Source organism: Cheilinus undulatus, linkage group 21, assembly GCF_018320785.1.
Source record: "Cheilinus undulatus linkage group 21, ASM1832078v1, whole genome shotgun sequence".
In the NCBI taxonomy this organism is placed as follows: Eukaryota; Metazoa; Chordata; class Actinopteri; order Labriformes; family Labridae; genus Cheilinus; species Cheilinus undulatus.
The window spans coordinates 705,638-728,681 of NC_054885.1; the positions used below are offsets into that span (position 1 = coordinate 705,638).

The window sequence follows — 23,044 nt, forward strand, 5'->3', positions numbered from 1 at the left end:
AGAGGAAGTCACATTACACCGAGTCAAAGTACGGAAAATAAAGACGAGGTGGAAAACGCCAAGTAGAAGTTTAGACTGTTGTTTTTTAGATAGATTTTTGAGCCTTTTCTGTCTTTATTTGGATTGGACAGCTGTAGATAGATGGGCGACAGGAAGGCTGCGTCCCATAACCCAGACTTTAGTAGCATTTATTTTATCTTAAAGGTTTGCTGCAGCTTTACACCGGGACGACTACACCAGAGCATCTCACAGGAGGACGTCACTACTTTAAGACAGGGGTTATCAAGCTATTTTCACCCAAGGCACACCTAAGGTTAAGCCAAAATCTCAAGGCACAGCATACTCATATTAATAAAAAATAGACTTTTTAAATAAAATAACAGTCAAGGTGGCCCATAAAGGGATAAAGGGGAGAGGTCTCTGGGGTCCAGACAACTGGGGGTGGCAAAAGTGGGCAAAAATTGGTTAAAGTGATGATAAAACATGGCAAAATTGGGTAAAAAGTGGGAAGACAAAGTCAAAAATGGTCAACAATTGGCATAAGGGGCCAAAACATTGGTCAATAGTGGCAAAACCACTAACACTAAACAAAAATGGGTTACAAGTGGACAAAAGGGTTAAATGTTGTAAAAAGGTGGTTAAAATGGTTTAAAAGATTAAAAAATGGCAAAATTAGACAAAAAAGTGGCCAAACAAAGGCAAAGTGAGTGAAAATCAGCAAGAAGGTGGCAAAGATGGGTTGGAAGTGTCAAAAAGGAGACAAAATAGGATATAAGTGGCAGAAAAATGGCAAAAAAAAGGGTTAAAGTTGCTAAAATGTGGTAAAAAGTGATGGAAAAAATGGCAAAAAATGTCCAAATAATAGCAAAAGTAGGCAAAAACCGTCAAAAAGGTAGCAAGAATGGGTTAAATAGGGCAAAAGTTCCCAAAAAGTAGCAAAAAAATGGATCAAAAGTATTTTAAAAAAGTTGCAAAATTCCAAAAAAGGAGCAAAAATGGTTGAAGCTGACAAAATTATTGGCACAATGAGTAGAGAAATTGATTAACTTGGTTAAAAGTAGCGATAATGATCATGTCAGCACTAATCTCAGCTCAATAATAGCTTGCCAAATGAGGTAACTGCTAGCCAGGATGGCTTTAGTCTATAAAGGAGGAGGCTGGGGTGGAGGAGGTGGAGCTTTAGTCGATAAAGGAGGAGGCTGGGGTGGAGGAGGTGGAGCTTTAGTCTATAAAGGAGGAGGCTGGGGTGGAGGAGGTGGAGCTTTAGTCGATAAAGGAGGAGGCTGGGGTGGAGGAGGTGGAGCTTTAGTCTATAAAGGAGGAGGCTGGGGTGGAGGAGGTGGAGCTTTAGTCTATAAAGGAGGAGGCTGGGGTGGAGGAGGTGGAGCTTTAGTCGATAAAGGAGGAGGCTGGGGTGGAGGAGGTGGAGCTTTAGTCTATAAAGGAGGAGGCTGGGGTGGAGGAGGTGGAGCTTTAGTCTATAAAGGAGGAGGCTGGGGTGGAGGAGGTGGAGCTTTAGTCGATAAAGGAGGAGGCTGGGGTGGAGGAGGTGGAGCTTTAGTCTATAGAGGAGGAGGCTGGGGTGGAGGAGGTGAAGCTTAAGTCTTTAAAGGAGGAGGCTGGGGTGGAGGAGGTGAAGCTTTAGTCGATAAAGGAGGAGGCTGGGGTGGAGGAGGTGGAGCTTTAGTCGATAAAGGAGGAGGCTGGGGTGGAGGAGGTGAAGCTTTAGTCGATAAAGGAGGAGGCTGGGGTGGAGGAGGTGAAGCTTTAGTCGATAAAGGAGGAGGCTGGGGTGGAGGAGGTGAAGCTTTAGTTGATGAAGGAGGAGGCTGGGGTGGAGGAGGTGAAGCTTTAGTCTATGAAGGAGGGAGCTGGTGTGGAGGAGGTGAAGCTTTAGTCGATAAAGGAGGAGGCTGGGGTGGAGGAGGTGAAGCTTTAGTCAATAAAGGAGGAGGCTGGGGTGGAGGAGGTGAAGCTTTAGTCTATGAAGGAGGGAGCTGGTGTGGAGGAGGTGAAGCTTTAGTCTTTAAAGGAGGAGGCTGGGGTGGAGGAGGTGGAGCTTTAGTGTTTAAAGGAGGAGGCTGGGGTGGAGGAGGTGGAGCTTTAGTCTTTAAAGGAGGAGGCTGGGGTGGAGGAGGTGGAGCTTTAGTCTATAAAGGAGGAGGCTGGGGTGGAGGAGGTGGAGCTTTAGTCTTTAAAGGAGGAGGCTGGGGTGGAGGAGGTGGAGCTTTAGTCTTTAAAGGAGGAGGCTGGGGTGGAGGAGGTGGAGCTTTAGTCTATAAAGGAGGAGGCTGGGGTGGAGGAGGTGAAGCTTTAGTCTATAAAGGAGGAGGCTGGGGTGGAGGAGGTGGAGCTTTAGTCTTTAAAGGAGGAGGCTGGGGTGGAGGAGGTGGAGCTTTAGTCTTTAAAGGAGGAGGCTGGGGTGGAGGAGGTGGAGCTTTAGTCTATAAAGGAGGAGGCTGGGGTGGAGGAGGTGGAGCTTTAGTCTTTAAAGGAGGAGGCTGGGGTGGAGGAGGTGGAGCTTTAGTCTATAGAGGAGGAGGCTGGGGTGGAGGAGGTGAAGCTTAAGTCTTTAAAGGAGGAGGCTGGGGTGGAGGAGGTGAAGCTTTAGTCGATAAAGGAGGAGGCTGGGGTGGAGGAGGTGGAGCTTTAGTCTTTAAAGGAGGAGGCTGGGGTGGAGGAGGGGAAGAAGCATTATTTCAAGTATTGATCAGTGAGGAGTACGTCATATTCAAATACACCGCTGTGTTGAGAGAAAGAGCTGTGATTGGCTGTGGGAGTTAGAAGGCGATAATTAGCATTAGCTTAGCTGGGTGTATGTCTATCTTGTCCTGCATGAACTAACGCTAGGTTTCCTTCTGTTGAATTTTTGCTGCCTCATGTCATGTCCTTGTGGACAGAATCCAACTATTTACAGAATTACTGAGCAATGATATTTTTCTGATATTGCATGACTGAAGTGCATTTAAACAAACCAAACTCTGGCTCATTAGCTTTGGCTGATTAATGTGACCGTGTAAACTCACTGTTTGCTTGTTGATTTCTAACACTGGTCAGTCTCTTTGTCCCTCCAGGAGTAGTGAACTCCTGACCCTGGTACAGTTGGGTAAAGAATCACATCTTTCTTGGCCTTAATCAGTTTTATTTGCATCGTTTGTATCAGTTTCTTATTTTGCATGGTGCACCGTGTAAAAATCTGATTCCTGGCCCTGAAACAAAGACCAGCGTGAAGCAGAGCTCTGACTGGTTTTGTGTTGTGTTGCTAAAACAATCAGCCGTCCTGGAGAACACAACAACATCCCTGGAGAACGGCTGCTGAACGCTCAAACAGCGCCGGCGCTCGCCCTGAGGGTCGCTGTGGCGGTGGAAGATGGATTGGACTCTGGCTTATTTTGCCAGGAGTCAGGTGGGGGGGATCGGGGAGGGTTCAGGCTCCTTTACAACCCCGGTGTGAAGTCAGCGCTGGGCCGGTGTGTTGGATAAATGTTGGGGGGGGGGATTACACTGTCACACTGTTCATACTGTTTATGCATACCAGGCCACTGTGAGGGCCTCTGTGTCGCTCAAGTGTTTACTTGGATTTATTTTGGGAGACGTCCACACGACGGCGACGGGGATCTCTATAAATTATGGAATCGAGCGCTTTGTGGAATGATAACTTCTGTCACTGTGTCAGACGTCGTGACAGCGACTTTAGGAGCGTAAATACGGCCGGGGTGGGAGAGGGCGAGGGGCGTCTGGGTGCTGAAAGGTGCTGCAGAATTTCTTCTTCTTTACGTCTCTGCAGCGGGAAAACAACAGCACTCTAGAAACTTCTTTTAGACGATGCATGAGCAGAGGTTTCTACCTCTGTAAATGTTGTCTGCATGCTCAGAGCTGCTCTCTTTCTCTGCTCCCAGTGTGCTTTAATGCTTAAATTCATCTGCAGTGTGTGGGTGTGAGCGATATCAGCAAAAACCCAGGATTGTGCATCCCTACTAAAGAAACAGTAATCCTGATGCTAAGGAGGGTATTTTGCATGTTGCATGCTCCAGATCATTGCTCAACTTTCTGAAAGTGTTGCAGGACTACCTGAATAAAACACAGATCAGGTTTCATAGCTGACAACCCTGGAATATTCAAAAATGTTCATAACAAACAGGTCAAATAAGACAAAGCTCCACAGATTTATAAACTGCTCAGTACTGTCAGGGATTATTTAATCTACAGAGCATCAGATCTAAAGCAGACTCATTCTGCTTTAGTCCAGCTCCAGTCAGCAGCTCAGACTCACAGTTCCATCTCTCCAGGGGGAAATCAGATTCAAACACGGACATACAGGACTGGTGAGGAGCTATCAGGATAATCTGAGGGCGAAGCCACTCTGATAAGGACCAAACATTAGAAAGTGTGGTCAACCATGAGTTTAAACTGGGAACACTGGTGAGAAATGGTCTCAGTTTATCAGAGAGCTGGTTTCTGTTCAGCTTCTCCGCAGTCATCCAGCTTTACTCAGTCACTGAATGAACCAGACCCTCTGAAGCGGGTCCTAATGCTGCGTTTCATTTACCCCAGAGATCTGGCGTCACATTCATCAGAAAAAACAGATTTCCCAGTTGTTTGCGTTCCATTTGTCACAACCACGACAGGTTGGGAAAAATGAGTGTCTCCATAGTGGCTTATTTTGGTTGGATGAAGAGCAACTCTCTAATGTACACACCGGCTCCAAAATTCAATTCAAAGAAAAGGATGTAATTTTTATTATGACAACAGAAATGGAAAGTGTAAAAAGCTTTATGTTTTTAATTTACTTACATTGGCCAAGGTTACATGAATTTTTTAAATTTGGAATTAATTATTCAGAATTACATCATTTGGAATTAAAGTATTCTCCTTCGCCTCTACATGGAAATAGTAATTTCAAATGGAAAACATGTTTAATCGCCTTCATTCAATTCCGATCAAGATCTGGGGGTTGGGAAGGGTTCTGATTGGACAGGGGGCGGACGTGACGTATTTACGTCCACCGGAAGAAAACAAACTCCGTTTGCTTCCGTCCATCCACTCTTTTCATTATATCCATATCTTCTAAGGCTCTTATTAAATAAATAGTCTCAGCGCGAGTCCAACGCTGGCTTCAGGCGACCATCCTGGAATATGTGCGTCATCGCGACAGGACACGGGAACAAGCGTGCGCAGAACGATCGAGGAATCATTCAATCTAAAATCAGAATAAACCAGCCACTTACTTCGGATTTAAGTTTAATTCGGAATGGTCATTTTCATTCGGACTTAGGTGTTTACAAGGTCATTTTTAATTTTTTTAAAGAGGATTTAATTTTTAGTCTGAATTAAAGGGGAATTAAAGCTCTCTGTAACATAGCCATTGTTTGATAAATATTTTATCCATAAGTGTAAATGGACTCAAAAGGTACCAAAGATACAACAATTTAAAATGGAAATAGACTAGTACATGAGCTCACTACAAGGAATGAAACACAAAAAAACAAAGAAAACTCTGGACATTAGTGAATCCTTAAATAGGTTTCATTTCTAGGTGCCTCATGCATATGGTGTATTAATTCGTATAAACACAGGTGAAACATTCAGGTCATGTCTGTAAGTGTGCATGAAAAAAGTTGGAAAAATGACGGATGTTGTTCCTGCATTAGCTGTCATTGTTTTTAGCATTAGTGATGATTGTTAGCTGATAAACCTTTAAAACAACACGCTGTAGACTTCATGTATTACAGACTGTTGCTGCAGACGACATGCAACCGCAGGGTAGAGCTGTGACTACGATTTCTAAAAATGCACTGATAAATAGCTAAAGGTTCTGAAAACAGCTCAAATCAAAGTTTTTACTAAATACTTTGTGCCGCCATGATGGGACGTCCAGGTCGGGGTGCTCTGTGAAAGACCAAGTCCACGAGTTTTAAATACGACTTGGAGAGACGTTCCATTTGCCACTTCTGGTCGGAAGTTGAAAAAAACAAGTCGGAATACGAGTTACGATGACAAAAGGAATGCAGCATTATGCTGCGTTCGATTGTACTCAGAACTCGGAAAAATCCGGGTTGGAAATTTCAACTTCCGAGGTAAATGCGTTTCATTGCGTAAGCTTGGGAAACATGGCCAGCCGCATTAAAATGATGTTTTGATGTTTTTCGAGGATCAAAAATTCCTGTTGGGGATAAATATTAGCTACTTGAGGGAGAGAGAAAGAGAAACGTCATATGCTGTAAGTGTGACTTGAACGCACCAGTGAGGGGAATCCTGCGTACGTCATTGAACTTATTCGGGCATCAGAGCTGTGCAGAGTTCTGTACTGTAGTAACACCAACGCTAAATCAGACGACACATAAAAGTCAAAGTTTAGGAAAAAGTGACTCTCACGGTGTGCGACGCCATTTTGCTACGTCATTCCGACCGACTCGGGCTGCTTGGATCCTACCCGAATTCCCGATTCAGAGTCCTGAGCTCATGGGCCGTTCTATTGCACTTTTCCGATTCGGAGGACGGATTTATCCGAGTTCCGTGTACAATCGAACGCAGCATTAATCCTGAGAGCAACCGGACAGACCCAAACGATCAAACTAAACCCTCCAACAGTCCTTCATCGGCTCTGAGAGGACTCTGCAGGACTGGACTCCTCCTCAACAAACCAGTTTACCTGAAAACATCAGCAGACGTTCAACTGAAAAAGAAGAGATCAAGAGAGGTCAGAAATAAAAGAATTCTGTTAATATGTGAAAGCCAAGAATTAAGTCAGGAACAAAATCTAATTATTAAATCAGGAACAAAATCAAATCATCAATAAAAAAGCTTGTTGAGTCAAAATGCTGGAAAACATTCAAGAAAAATAAAGTTTGAAAATAGCAATAAAAGTTTAATTATCAATAAAACAATGCTGCCAAAACAAACAAACAAAAAATTAGAATGACTTTATAAAAAGTACCAACGGCAGGAAAAAAAATAAAGTTGTTTAAGAAAAAGGTACAAAAATGTGAAGTAAAAATGCTTAGAAAAGCAGGTGAAATGTCTAGAATAAGTGTAATTCTGATGATAACCTGTGGGAAAAATATAAAAGAATTAAGTCTCGACACAAGTCAAATTATAAATCGATTTAAGATTAAAGCTGTTTTTTTTTTTCCCTTTTTTTTCTCAAAAGTTGAAATGCTAAAAAACATTCAAAGCTGAAAAGTAAAGAACTTGAAATGCTAAAAGAGTGATGAAATATCAGTAAACAAAGTCCTGATGCAGGAGAAAAGAAAATGTTGATGAAAAGTTACAAGAATAATTAAAAAAAACAGGAAAAATGTTGAAGTATCGATAAAACGAAGCTGAAAAGTGAAAAACAGAGATTTAAATGGAGAGAAAAAAGTGAAAATGTTGCTTCATGAAACCAAATCTGAACTATTCAATCAGAAACATCACCGATCCTGAGGAGATATTAGGACTAATCAGACTTTATGTTCCTGGTTTTCTTTGCTGAATTAAACTCATTTCTGTGATCCTCCTAACGTCTCTAACCGCTCTAATGAAATACAGATCTCTGAGCTTACTCGTGTTGGCGTCATCGACCATCTCACACTCTTATTATTAATCCAGTCTGAGCTCGCTCTGCTGCAGATGAAAATAAACGGGTGATTTCTGCACAGAAAACATGCATTTATATTTAAACGGTGGAAGTTTAGCCAGCAGAAATAATGAAGGTTCATTAGGACGCTTCAGCTCAGCTGGACTCCTCAACCTTCAAGTGCAACAGCACCATCTAGTGGCCGGCTGAGGACGCCTCCTCAGGTCCTACTGAGGTCTTAGTGAGGATTTATTTGATCTAAATGATCAGCTGTGGTTAAAGTCTAAACCTGTGCTGACTCAAAGATTCAGCTTCAGTAAACCTGTCACATTTAGAAGACTAGAGCTCAGTCTGGGCCCAGACACCCGGACCGTCCTACAGTCCTACCCCTCGGTCCCTCCCTGGTCTTCTGACCGGTCTGACCAAGGCTACCTCTGCAGACGTCTGTGACCCATGCATGCTTCGTTTTCACAGAGAGAGGCCGGGGTGGAGAGCAGGACTGTAGTCCACATACTTCATGTCTTATCCTGAGGGGTTTAGGTCCTGAATCTCTGCTCTGCAGGAAGAACATGCACAGCCATGCTCCTCCTCTAACATCCACCTCTACCATCAGTACCAGAGCCCAGGAAGTCCAGAGATCAACCGGACTTCAGGGGTCCAACAGGCTGGGTCATGGTGCAGATCAGCCAGTGTGCCCTGAAGAATTATTAAAGACGAAGAAGCCTTCAGACACGTACGGACCGAAAGATTCTCTCATTTAAAAGGCTGCAATCAGAGTATTTGAGACAATTATGGCTGAAATAAAGCAAAAAGAAGCAGGGGAGATGTTTGACCGTTTATTAGTCAGACGGCACAATCAGAGGATGATGACGGTCTACCCTGGAAGGTCCTGATTTAAAATAAATAGTAGAGAGGAAATCTGTCAGTGGAGGCAGTTAGTAGATCTAAAAACATGTTTACACCAACAGAGACTGATTTTTCTGTTAGTTAAGACACTAGAAACAATCATCAGCTTTAAGTCTTTCAGCTTCCTGCAGACTTTCACACGGCAAGATCGGTCTGATCCAGTTTTTCATTTCTATTCCTAAAACCTGGAGGGACTCAGACCGAAGAGGAGAAGAAACTATCAACCAGTTTACACTCAAATAAAAAAAACTCTCAGAGTCAAAATGTAGAGAAAAAGTCAGAATAGAGACAGAGTCAGAATGTGCAGAAAAATAAATACCAATATCTTAGTGGGGGGAAATAGTCAACAGTTTTAGAAAAACGTCAAAATGAGGAGAAAACAGTGAAAAAGTCATCAAAAGGTTCAAATGTTAGAAATCAGTTCAATGGCAATAAAAAATTAAGAACATGGCCAAAGGTTTGAGGGGAATAACGCTGTCAGAATGTGAGAAAGGCAAAATAAAAAAAAAAACAAAACACATTGGTCACTATGTAAGGTATAAAAAAGTCAAAAAGTTGAAGAAAAGCAAAAATATAGAAAAGTTGAGGACAAAAGTCCAAATCTTAGGAAAAGATTTAGAAATAAGTCAAAAGGTCAAGTCTAGAAAAAAAAAAGAGCCAGAAGAGACTTATGATGGAAAAAAGATCGACCAGAAAAGCGAAACGGAGCATGCAGAAAAACAAAAACTAAAAAAAATAATCTTTATGTGGAAAATAGCCAACATTCAAAGAAACTGTCAAAATATGGAGGAAAAAATAGAAAAGGTCAAAGACCAAAGTCTAAATGTTGACATTTAGTTTAGAAATTATTCAAAATGAAAAATAGTCAATAAGAAAGCAAAAATATCAAAACAAACTCGATGTTAAGACAAAAGTCCGAAAACGTCAAAATGTTGAGGAAAAAGTGAAAAAGCAGAAAAAAAAACCAAGGACAACAGTCCAAATCTTGTGAAAAGGGAAAAAACTAGTGCTGTCAAACGATTAAAATTTTAATCAGATTAATCACAGGGTTGCTGTGGATTAATTTTGATTAATCATGATTGAATATTCATTTTTAATCTATATTAATCGTGTTTACATTTAGCATAAGCGAACAGGCTCAATCTCTGACGATCGTATGCTTCGCGTTAATGTGGTATTTTAAGCTTTAGTGCTTCGGAGAAAAGAAAACCCCTTCCTGCAGAATGTGCATAATACTTTACATCAGTCGACTGTTCTGTCTTGGTTTTTTTGGACCCAAATTTCCCATCGAGAGGGCCGACATGCTGTTTAGCGTCTTCCATATCCTTGGTTGATCGCTACCGGATCCACAGCCCATATGTGCGGCGGCGGCGTGCTCGACAGTAACCTACTTGGACAAACTGCCCGAAATGCATCGCCAGAGACGTTTCAGGGATTTTGAGTCATTCTGCGCTGTAGAGGGGTTAATTGTGTTTAAATTTTTAATCAGATTAATCATGATGATGGATTAACCTGCATTAACGAATCGATTTTGGCAGCCCTAGAAAAAAACACGTATAAATGTCAACTCTGAGACGGTCTGAAAAGTAAAACAGCAGAAAAAAACCTGATATTTAAAAAATGGACTTGATGTGGGAAAAAACAGTCAATGTTTACAGAAAACGTCAAAATGTTGAGGAAAAAAGAAAAGTCAAGAAGATCTGTAGAATAAGAGTCAAAATGTCCTGAGAAAAATACAGAAAAAAAACCCAGAAAAGTCTTGATGGGGAAAACTGCAAAATTTACAGCAAAAGTCAAAAGACACGTGACGATGCTAATTCAAGACAATGTTCAGAAAAAAGTTTGTGAAAAGGTGAAAAATAAAGGGAAAAAGGGTTCAAATGTTGAAGTAACGTTAAAAAATAAATCAAAATGTCAGGTTTAGTCGACAAAAAGAAAGAATAAGAAGAGTCTAACTCTCTAGAAACGATGAGTGTAAGTAAAAATAGGTAACTGTCCTGATGAGGAAAACTGCATGAATTTAAATAAACGTGCAGAAATGTGTCGAAATGTCGACTCCAGATTAAAGTTTAGAAAAAGTCATAAAAACGTCAAAACATCAAGGTGAAAATGGAGAAGGGAAAACGATTAAAATGTTGAGAAAAGGTTGAAAGTCAACTTAAAACATTTATTGTGAACATTCAGATTCCCTCAGAGAGAAGAATAAAATAAATCTACCTCCTCTCTTCTTTTTAAACTGACTCTGATCCTCTTCTCTGAATTTTGAAGGTAAATATTCTGACATTTCAGCAGGAGGAACCCCTGTGTTTTTAGTTTTTGACTCCTGCTTGGTTTTTTTTAAGGCCTCTTGTGTCTGTCCGTCCTGTAGGTTTGTGTTTAGTCTACCAGCAGAGCTTTTTCCAGTCCACAGTAAAGAGAATAAAGATGGCCGTCTCCGTGCTTTACCGTAGGGGTCCTCCCATTGAGCGACCTGTAATCCGAGCTATCTTTGGGGTTCTGCCTTTGTGCTCCCTCTGCAGAGCATGCTCAGAAGAGTTCAGTGGAAGTGCTGGGTTGCTGAACTCCTCTCCAGGGAGCTCAGAGTAGCAAACGTTGTTGTGGTTTCTTTACAGTTACATCAGATAAAACCTTTTCTTTTCATCGGGGAGGGCTGGGCCTGCAGCTCACGGGGGCGGAGGGAGGGGTGAAACGAGAGCGAGGCGTCTGCAGCTGCTGCAGGTAGAAAAAAAACAAGCTGCACTGTTTTGAGTCAGCGAGCAGACGGAGGGGAACGTGGAGTTTGTGGTCAGTGCCAAACAAAGCTGCTGGGGAAGACTACACCCTACCTTTACTGACAACGACTGAAACGCAGCAGCCTGTGGCTGCCGCAAAGGCTCATGGGACGCCTTTGATGGCAGCATCAACAGGTAAATAGTTTATGGTACTCTTGAAGTGTCGACACAAGCACTGACTTTATTTCTGAGAACGGTGCTGGTGAATTCATTCATGGCTGAAACTGATGCAGGAACAAAGTTAAACTTAACCACGACAGACGGCGTCCAATACCGAGGTCAGACTACGTTATAATCAGGACTGAAATTCTGTGGCAGCCTTAGGGATCCAGGACCCGTCTGTCCTGGAAATCAAGGGTTTTATTCCACGAACTGTCCAAATATTTCCCCTTTAGGCAGATATTTGTCCGTTTTTCTCCCATTTTTCGCCGTTTCTCACGGCGCAGACTTCCGTGTTTGAAGCCCAGAGTCGAGCAGCTGAGTCATGCGCTGACGTGACGTCGGTGCAGCCCCTATTGTTGTGTGTAGCTCCACCTTTTTGGTACGGATAGGTAAGACTGGCACCCCTATGGAAGGGTGCTGAAAAGTGGGACGGTACGGGTCGGTTTCTGGGACCCTTTCCGACTTTTGCTCTACGGAAACGCAAAAAAATTTGTGCCCTTCCACACCGAACTGAGCTGGACCGCTTGGTGGAAACGACCTATAATGCTCTGCTGGATGGATCATCCTGGTGACAGACATGGAATCTGGACTACCAATCAGCTTTAGGAGGTTACAGAAACCGCCCTCCATAATGCATGTTAACTGATCAGTAAACCAGTGTTTGGTTACACGGATGAATTTTAAGTAATAAGGGAGAAAAGCGGTTAAAAGTTACGATGCCCATAGCAAGAAGGCGTTTCCAATAACATACAACCCTAGTCCCTTTCTGTGAAACGCAACCGTGATAGAGATGGTTTAACGCTGACTAAAAACCTTACAGTCTAGCTTTAAAAGACTCCACAGTTCAAAAAGAAAGAACAGAGAAGGGCAGAGCGTTTCCCCAAGTCTGACATGAACATCGCTGGCTGGTGTTGACCAGCGATGACCACAACAGACGGGAAAAAAAAGAGAACAGCGGACGCACTTCAGCAACCTGGGGAGGTTAAGTACAGGTACCCTGTAGTCAAACTGATGGTTCTGAGATAATCAGCAGGAACGGCGGCCATCTTATCAGACAGGGTTGTGTAGTCTGACCTCGGTGTTAGCCTAACGCTTGGAAAACCAGGAGATGCTAAATCCGATCCTGCACTGTCGAACTTTTTAGTCGGTACTTTGGATTTTTTTAGTCTCTTTTGATTGCATTTTTCACAACACATTGCTGGTTTGCTGGTACTAGAGGAAGTTTTTACAGCATAAGAGTCCAATACATTTAGAGCAATATAAAAATAACTCTATATAAGGACACAGTGATATATACCCTGGAGGGAAAGGCTGTCCTTTCCCATGAGAAATGAATATACATATGCAGCAAACGTAGGAAAAAGAGGTAGCTAATTTCTCGAATAGAATAAACAATACTATACTAAGAATTAAAACGAGTTTACATGAGCGACTAGGAGATTCCAATAAAAACGGAGACACTTCGAACTAAATGCTACCCTGGTCATGCTATGGTCTCATGGTTCCTTCTGATCAGATATATAATCAACAAAAGATAAACAGGAAAGAAGGAATGGGTGTCTGAAAATGTCTAGTATGAAGAATAACTTCTGTTCTTCAGGATCCCAGTGATGAAAAATCTGATAACCACAGAGATCTGTCTCCCAAACTCAACCATGGGATGGGTATTGTCCTTCCTCTACGGCCATTTCTTGGAAAATGAGCAAATAAATAAACGAAAACTGGTTTCAGCTTTTCTCTGACCCTTTTACTCTAAAATAGTTCTGACTGAAACAAGTCCAAGAGCAACTTAATCTCCATTCTTGAGGAGTTTTCTAGGTGGCGGTCTCTCAAAAACCCGCCTCGTTCACCTGATCTGGTATGCAGTTTCAGTAGTTACGGATGCTGAAGAATCCCACGCTGGTCGGCGACTCCTTGACCGTGACGGTTACCAGATTCGCTGTGACATCCGTGACAAACACGTGCTCTATCAGGCTCCTCGTCGGCTTCCAGTCCTGGCTCTGGATCGCCCCCGTGTATGAAGAATCCTGGTCCGACTCCGAGCTGCTCTCGTCCTCGCCCGTGCTCATGTCGTTCATTTTGCCTTTCTTGCCGTCTTTGGAGGCAGATCTCTCCCGTTGGGTCTGAATCTCTGCGGTGGGTTTCTGCGTGCCACTCTTCTCCAGTTTGCCCTGGATTTCGGTAGTGTCTGTAACCTTGTCGCCTGCTGGCGGGTTCTTCCTGGCAGGAAGTCTCCCTGGCGTCGCCGGACTCTTAGGAAGAGTATACTCCTGATTTGGTCCGGTGGTAGTCTTTCTTGCCGGGTTTGTTGGGTTCTTCTGGCCTGAAATCGGTGTAGCTCCATTTCCAGGAGCATTGTTCCGTTGTACAAGCTTGTTCTGAAGGTTGAGAGGCTGAAGACCTTGACTGGAATAGGCGCTCTTGGACGGTAAGGATGCCATCGCTTTAGTATTGGGTATCCGCTGCAGTGTAGACATGGGGTTCTGGGGTTTCTTTTGTCCGTTGGGGGAACTGAGTGTGTGCTGAGTAGTGCCTTGGATGGGGTGTTTGGAAGTATTTAAATTCAAAGCTGCTACTCCTTTTGATTTACTAGCAGCTGCTTTCAAATCCAGACTCGTTCCACCGCTCGCGCTGGACACGGACAGTTTACCCTCGCCGATGTTCTTGCCCTGGTTTGATTTGTTCATGGACGGCGAGGCAGGCTGGATCGACCTCCCAGATACCATAGGACTCGATGAGTTTTTAACAGCCCCTCCCTGCGTCAGAGAACTCCTGTTCGGACCCCCCATGACATCCCGAGGCGAGCCCCGGTGGAACCCCATGAAGGTGAAGCTTGATGGGTGAGCGGGCTTCTTGATCACTCCTGGAATGTCTGTATCGTTCGACGGCTTCAGGACTTTGCGAGCGCCTTTGCTCTGCTGGAGTTCCTTAATGTCGGGTTTCTTGCTTCTTTTCTTGGGGGGCTCCTGTTTTGCCACGACGATCTGCGCCTTCTTCTGGGGGACGGGGTGGAGGTCCCGAGTTCTAACACTTGGGTTCACCTGGTTCGTGTTGCTGTCGTCATCATCGTCGTCTGATGAGGAGTCGGAGGATGAGCAGGAGGAAGAGGAATCAGAGGAGGAGGATGAACCAGACGAAGAGCTGCTTGGCTTTGGGATCTCTGGGATGTTTTCCTAAATTACAAAACAAATGTTAGACTTTCTGTACAAGGCAACCAAAGAAATACACACCGCTTTGAATGTACTCACTATTATTTTGCGTGGTCGTCCTCTTGGCCTTTTTCCTTTCTTGCGCAACAGAAGCTCCTTTTCCTGCTCTCTGTTGAAAACAAAATGGTCATTTAAGACTTTAAGAATGGCTGCACCTCTACAAAACATCCAATTATTCATTTCTAAATGCCTCATCCTGCAGATGACTGAGGCCTGAAGCATACCCTGTTTTCCTGTGATTACAGACTCTTTTCAGTTGTTTTCTTATTTCATTATGACAGGATATCAGCAATGGTTGTCTTAAAAGTTAATTTTACCCAAACCTCATCAATCGTAGGGAAACAAGCGCTACACATTGATAATGGCAAAGGTAAGCTATGATCATTGATGTCTCTAGACTGATCATTTCAAACTTTGGTAGAAATAAACCAAATGATTTTTCTGTTGACTAGTAACCTCCAAAAGCAGACGGATTGTCCAGATTCCATGTTTGTCATCAGGCAGACCCGTGTTACAAAACTTTAATCCGTTTTGCGTGTTCCTGGTCAGAGAATCTCCACTGATGGTGAAGAATCCTGAGGTCTGTTCGAATAGTCCATCTTGCTTAGGAAGGTTCCTAACTGAGTGAAACGACCCAGAAGCATTTTAGTGTCGGCCATGATAAAGGCCGTTCAAATTCTCCAACTGAAAAGGAAAGGAGCTTCATTGTTTCCTTTATTATCTCCTTTAGCCTAGGAAACACTGAAGCATCCTTTACCAAAGGAGAGATGAAAAGACGACCCACAATGCTTTGCGTAAACTTTGTTTAAAGTGACGCACCTGTTGACTGCTTATCAGAACAAGTGAATAACATGACTGTAACTTTACTAACCCCGATTTAAACTGTAAAATTCATGTCAAACGTATAATACACGTGATAAACAGAAGGTTGTAGAGATGAACAGAGGAATACTACAGACATGACAACTATCATTCAACTGATGATAACGATTTCATTTCTTCTCATTTCCATTTTATTCAAATAGTTAACCGATCAATCAGTATTTTAAACTTTTTTCGTTTTGCTATTTTGAAATATTAAAGTAAATGTGATAAAACGTAAATCACAACCAATTAAAGCGATAAAGTCGGCGTGTTGTTATATTGTGATTATTATCTATCATGACAATTACGAAGGGAAGAGCCGGTTATAGAGCTTTTCACATGACGAGCTGAAGATGGAACCAGAGTAGACTACTAAAATTAACAGAGACGAGAGAATTAAAGAAAAACGGATAAGTATGCTAATTGACTTCAGATTCTGCTGTTCTGGATGTCTACAGTCACAGTTCCTCTTCCTGAAGAGACTTTAGGATATAAAAATCTTAATGAGCTCATATCTCTGACATTTTAGCGTTTCATTCACAGCACATAACAACACAGAGAATGCGCCGAGTGGTGGGTGTCAATTTTGTAGTCCATCAATGTTAAATTGTAGTTTTTACACAAAAAGAAAACCATACGTCACATCTGTAACATCGGCCTAGGGAAAGAGCAGTCGGACTCCTTAATCACCACTGTTCTCCTTTCCTATCCTCTTACTCCCTCCTTTCCTTGACCCTGTGACATTTTTCGTTGGGGTTAAGGAAAAGTGAATAGGAAAGGACTTAGGAGGTAATTTTTGGGACTTTTCGAACGGACCCCTGGACTTACACAGTGACGGCCGACTGTTGAGCTCAGCTCTGATTGGCTCTTAATGAATGAGGCAGGCAGAACAGGCGCCCAGTCATCGTACAGGTTTTATGGCGTGTTCCCAGGTGGATGGGATATACCCCATACTCTGAGTGAAACCGTCGCTCTGCTGTTGTCCGGTTAGTCTGGTTCAAAGTTACGCCATCCTTCAACCCTTTCTGCGGGTTAACGCCCACGTTCCTGTGTTTAATGCTGTCACTCACTGCTTCAGTTATGTGTGAGTATAACCTGATGAAGCCTAAGTACGACTTAATCCACATTTTCTAGATTAAGATTGGGCTAAACCGAGCTGCGCCATCAGTTACATCATGGTGAAGAGCATCATGGAAGCAACCATTAACTGAAGCTACAGTGACTATGGTGGTGGATGTCTGCGTTACTGTTTAGACACAGGGATTGGTCAGGATTATAAGCCTGAAACTATTATAAATAGAGCCCAGCCATGATTCTGGTACGTCAGCGCAGCCCCCCACAGCTCTCTTAAACATGTTAATTATGTCTAACTAAGGATTTCCATATTCCAGCTTTACTTACTGAGATGAAGACATCATTTTTAAGACTACAGAAGCAGCAGCTTTTAAAATGTAGGAAAAACAACCCATGCAAACACAACAATGCACAGGTGACTGAACGTTTACTAATGATATTCAAATCTATCAGAGACGGTGACTCACTTTTTGTTAAACGCCGCTAACAGTCTTGGGTCGAGGATGTTTTCTTGGGGTTCCCAGCTGTTGTGTCTGAAATAAACAGAACGGACATTGTCAGGTTATAAACCAGCGTGGTCCAGCTAAAGAATAAACCACTTCCCCAGTGGTTAACCTAAAAGAGACACTTTTAATAGAGAAAACAGATTATTACACCATAAACGGACGATAACTATGGTGGCTGACCAGGGAGGGAGATTAGCACCAACACCAGCTAAATGCAGGTTTTTTTTTGGCGGGTGAATTTGCTGAACCTACCAGTAAACGTCATGGGTCGAATCTCAGCTTTCTGCTGATTCCTACTGACTTTATGAACAGAACCAAACACACCTACACCCTCAGAGTCCTACCTATAGTTGGCATTTTTAAAACAAGAGTTTACAGAGAGCTTTAACATGTGCAAAAGCAAACAGACGAACAAATTATAATCTAAGAACAATAAACGGAGTATTGTGCATCTCAGCTGAGGTTTAGCGGCAATTAAATCTGCATTTAAAAAAACAGAAAAAAGTTAGTTTTCTCTGTTCATGAGCCAGACAGAGAACACACTAGTATTTTCTTTAATGGTGGAAAAATGTCTCTCAGTTAAACAGCCATAACTTCAGTACTATAAGCCTGGACTATTACACTACGCCACATTAGCTTTGTAGCTAGCTTAGGCTGCTAGTTAAAATTAAGAGGCTGGTGAAAAATAAAGCAGTAAAACTAGGAGGTTTAGAAAAGCTCTACTAGAAGTTCCCTTCTCTGTTTAACCCTTTGAAACCTTCTATTGTGCAAGTCTGCCAGGACATATTCTTACATTTTTACATACAGTTGTGCATTTTGGGAGTATTCTCATCTGCTTTACATCATTATATCCCAATTTCTAATAATATGTACTGACTTTTGTCTTAACTACTACAATAAAAAATACAGAAATTGAAATTTGTAAATGTAAAAAAGTTGCACAATATCCTTTGGAACCACAGGAAATTTATTTGGAGTCTGTTCATGACTTGGTTTTTTAGATAAAGTCAATTTTCTAACCTGTAAAAGAAACGAGCCAGATGAGTAGTTGGACTCTTCATCCATCGCTGTGATCAGTTCGAAAGCTTCACGCCAGCTCTAAAACCGTTTGGCGAGACCGGGTTCCTGCGGCTCAATCACTACGTATGTGTGGAAGTGTGTCAGAGGTGTGTGTGGGTTGTGTATCTGAGTGTTTTTGTAAAAAGTAGGGGTGAAACGAGAGCAAGTATGTGTGCAGGCTAAGTTCTTCGGTGTATTCCGTCGAAAAAACTACAACTCCCGGGAAAATACGCCACTTCCTGTTGTTGCAAAAGCAAACAGGACAACAAAATAATCTAAGACAGCTCATGCCCATCTCACATGAGGTTTAGCGGCAATTTCAACACGGGAAGTGCTGCAAATACCCGCGGTCTCGTTTGTAAAGATTTTTGCTATGTGTGCAACGATAAAGAGCTCTGAAACATGGAGAATGTGTGAAATGTTGGTGTAACTCCCCAGGTTTCATATGAAACAAGAACGACTGATCTATGTTATCCTCTTTCAAATCTCCCGCCAATCAAAGATGGATATGCTGATCTTAGTGCCGGCGCTGCGCTGGTTCTGAAGGGTTAACAGCACTTACTAAATACTTTTAAATATTACTTTTTCATAGGAGACGAGGGCTGAACGATTTGGGGAAAATAATCTAATTGCGATTTAATATGCGATTAATTCTTATGTTCCTCATGCCATGCATTTTACAACAAAAACGAGCAATAATTCATCCTTTACTTTATAACAACACAAAATATTCAGTTAAAAATATATAAAATATTCAGAATATATATATATATTCAAAATATTCAGTTAAACTAGGTAGAACCATTTTTAATAATATGGAAATGTGATGATTTTTTTTACGCATTTTGCAAATTTGATATGAACTGTTGCATTAAAGGAATGACATTTTTAACATAATTCTCATATTTAATTAAAAAAAAACAAAAATGAAGGAAACTGAATTTTTTTGGACACTTCTAAAAATATGCAACTAGAATGATTGCATGATGTGTTAAGCATAAGATCTCTGCTGCAAAAAAGTTTTAACTGGTATTTAGACACAAATTTCAGGTTAAAGAAATACTGCAGAGGGTAATATTGAGATTTAATCTGAGATTAACTGCCCAGATCGACAGGAGACTAACAACTGTAGCCTCCTCTGTATTAATTTACCAGCTATAATATACTAGAATTAATGATTTAATCTTAGCCTATATCTGCAGTGTGAATATAGATATTAATGATTTAATCTTAGCCTATATCTGCAGTGTAAATATAGATATGAATCATATAATCTTAGTCTATATCTGCAGTGTAAATATAGATATTAATGATTTAATCTTAGCCTATATCTGCAGTGTAAATATAGATATTAATGATTTAATCTTAGCCTATATCTGCAGTGTAAATATAGATATTAATGATTTAATCTTAGCCTATATCTGCAGTGTAAATATAGATATTAATGATTTAATCTTAGCCTATATCTGCAGTGTAAATATAGATATTAATGATTTAATCTTAGCCTATATCTGCAGTGTAAATATAGATATGAATCATTTAATCTTAGTCTATATCTGCAGTGTAAATATAGATATTAATGATTTAATCTTAGTCTATATCTGCAGTGTGAATATAGATATTAATGATTTAATGTTAGCCTATATCTGCAGTGTAAATATAGATATGAATCATTTAATCTTAGTCTATATCTGCAGTGTGAATATAGATATTAATGATTTAATCTTAGCCTATATCTGCAGTGTAAATATAGATATTAATGATTTAATCTTAGCCTATATCTGCAGTGTGAATATAGATATTAATGATTTAATCTTAGCCTATATCTGCAGTGTAAATATAGATATTAATGATTTAATCTTAGCCTATATCTGCAGTGTAAATATAGATATTAATGATTTAATCTTAGCCTATATCTGCAGTGTAAATATAGATATTAATGATTTAATCTTAGCCTATATCTGCAGTGTAAATATAGATATTAATGATTTAATCTTAGCCTATATCTGCAGTGTAAATATAGATATGAATCATTTAATCTTAGCCTATATCTGCAGTGTAAATATAGATATTAATGATTTAATCTTAGCCTATATCTGCAGTGTAAATATAGAATTAATGATTTAATCTTAGCCTATATCTGCAGTGTAAATATAGATATTAATGATTTAATCTTAGCCTATATCTGCAGTGTAAATATAGATATGAATCATATAATCTTAGTCTATATCTGCAGTGTAAATATAGATATTAATGATTTAATCTTAGCCTATATCTGCAGTGTAAATATAGATATTAATGATTTAATCTTAGCCTATATCTGCAGTGTAAATATAGATATTAATGATTTAATCTTAGCCTATATCTGCAGTGTAAATATAGATATTAATGATTTAATCTTAGCCTATATCTGCAGTGTAAATATAGATATTAATGATTTAATCTTAGCCTATATCTGCAGTGTAAATATAGATATGAATCATTTAATCTTAGTCTATATCTGCAGTGTAAATATAGATATTAATGATTTAATCTTAGTCTATATCTGCAGTGTGAATATAGATATTAATGATTTAATGTTAGCCTATATCTGCAGTGTAAATATAGATATGAATCATTTAATCTTAGTCTATATCTGCAGTGTGAATATAGATATTAATGATTTAATCTTAGCCTATATCTGCAGTGTAAATATAGATATTAATGATTTAATCTTAGCCTATATCTGCAGTGTGAATATAGATATTAATGATTTAATCTTAGCCTATATCTGCAGTGTAAATATAGATATTAATGATTTAATCTTAGCCTATATCTGCAGTGTAAATATAGATATTAATGATTTAATCTTAGCCTATATCTGCAGTGTAAATATAGATATTAATGATTTAATCTTAGCCTATATCTGCAGTGTAAATATAGATATGAATCATTTAATCTTAGCCTATATCTGCAGTGTAAATATAGATATTAATGATTTAATCTTAGCCTATATCTGCAGTGTAAATATAGATATTAATGATTTAATCTTAGCCTATATCTGCAGTGTAAATATAGATATTAATGATTTAATCTTAGCCTATATCTGCAGTGTAAATATAGATATTAATGATTTAATCTTAGCCTATATCTGCAGTGTGAATATAGATATTAATGATTTAATCTTAGCCTATATCTGCAGTGTGAATATAGATATTAATGATTTAATCTTAGCCTATATCTGCAGTGTAAATATAGATATTAATGATTTAATCTTAGCCTATATCTGCAGTGTGAATATACTGGTCTTACATTAAAACCTGACTTACTCCCAGCCCTAACGTAGACCACTTTGTTCTGGATCCACATGCGTGTGCAGCGGCCTTTCTCTCCATCACTTGTTGTTGAATAGCCGTTTCTGATCAGCAGTCCCCCAGTGAAATAATCAACCCCCACCCTTCCTGCACACATGAACACAAAGGCTGTGGGTCCAACAGAAAGCCTGAAGCTGGCAGGCAGCACAGAGCATTGATGGTGGATTACAGCAACAATGTGGACAGAGCAGAAAAGGCCAAGTGACAAGAAGTGGAGACAGAGAGGAGGATAAACTCACACACAGGCAACCCCACACCAAATATACCACTAAGATGTGCTGAGGATTAAAATAATGAAGAATAATGTTGTTTAATGACTAATAACACCTATAACAACTGAAATTTGACTCGTGTGCTCGTCAAACGCAATAAAACTTAATAAAAGTCGTAAAAATACAACATAAAGGTCACAATAATCGTAGAAAATACAGATAAAGGTGGTGAATGACAGCTCTGATAGCCTGGGTTCATTTCTCTGTCGTCTAACTTCCTAAATTTGGGATGTTATGAACAAAAGAAAGCGGCTAGAAAGGCTCAGATGTGACCAAAGTTCCCAGAGAGACCCGGCCTGCTCGTATTTAGTAGAATCTGTTGATAATATTCGCTGATTTGCCGTTAAATCAACGCTTTAAGTTGAAGCAACAAGCGACACGCTGTTGTTGTTGTTTTCATTGTTTGGCCACTTACTTGGCTGACCATCCCCTCCACTTCACCAGGAACTCCAACTTCCCCTGAAAGAAAACCCGCGAAGAAGAGCGGTCAGAGATCGGCTGCCAGGGTTAAAACTGGGAAAATTAAAGTTTCCGGGGCTCCTACCTTCCTCAGGCGTTTGTTTAAAATGCATTCCGCGTCAAAAACCTGCTCTCCAACGGCGCTCAGCTCCTCCATGTCTGCCTTCGCCCCGAATAAGAATCCTTTATCAAAGACGAGGGACGCTGACAGCCAATCACTGAGCAGCTCGCGCGGGACCGGATGTGATTTCCTTAGCCTTCAAAGTAAGAGGCGAAGGCACTTTGGCTATGAGGTCGAACGTTATTGGTGAGGAAAAGAGGAATATTACGGTCTGTCTGGACGTTTCCCACCCAAGAATGATCTTCTTCAGTGATAATCAACCTGTGGCTCTTCTCTGATTATTTGTGGCTCTTTTATGTCCTAATTTTAAACATTATTCACCCCGAAAAGCTTTAAAAAAGGGAAACTTTTTGCCCTTTTCTCCATTTTTTGCCACTTTTCATCCATTTATGCTACCTTTTGCCATTAAACACCACTTCTTTTCCTACTTTTTCCCCCATTTTTGCCACTTTAATCCCATTTTTGCCCATTTAAGCTACTTCTTTCCATTAAATACCACTGTTTTCCCCACTTTTCTCTTTTTTGACACATTCTTTGAAAGTTTTTACCCTTTTTATTTAACTCTTTTCTCCCATTTCTGCCATTTTTCAGTTTTTTCTCCCCATTTTCACCCTCTTAGTTCACCCGTTGTCGTTAAACACATTTTTCTTAGTTTTTGCCCATTTTAGTCACCTTTCACTCATTTTTTGCCTTGTTTTTGCCACTTTTGGACCATTTTTTGCTACCTGTA

The 23,044-nt window shown here is 40.6% G+C and overlaps 1 protein-coding gene and 1 long non-coding RNA gene across 2 annotated transcripts in view; one reads left to right on the plus strand and one right to left on the minus strand.

Moving 5' to 3' along the window:
* The window catches only part of LOC121503383, a 163,163-nt gene that overhangs the window by 93,221 nt on the left and 46,898 nt on the right, over positions 1 to 23,044 (plus strand). The gene's annotated exons all lie outside the window — the stretch shown is intronic.
* cbx2 (chromobox homolog 2 (Drosophila Pc class)) lies at positions 8,396 to 22,366 on the minus strand. The gene is made up of 5 exons (XM_041777760.1): positions 22,279 to 22,366; positions 22,150 to 22,193; positions 17,012 to 17,077; positions 14,646 to 14,715; positions 8,396 to 14,570 (listed from the first exon to the last, which is right to left on the minus strand). Exons 1-5 carry the CDS (start codon positions 22,348 to 22,350, stop codon positions 13,266 to 13,268), a joined length of 1,557 nt encoding a protein of 518 aa, XP_041633694.1. The 5' UTR covers positions 22,351 to 22,366; the 3' UTR covers positions 8,396 to 13,265.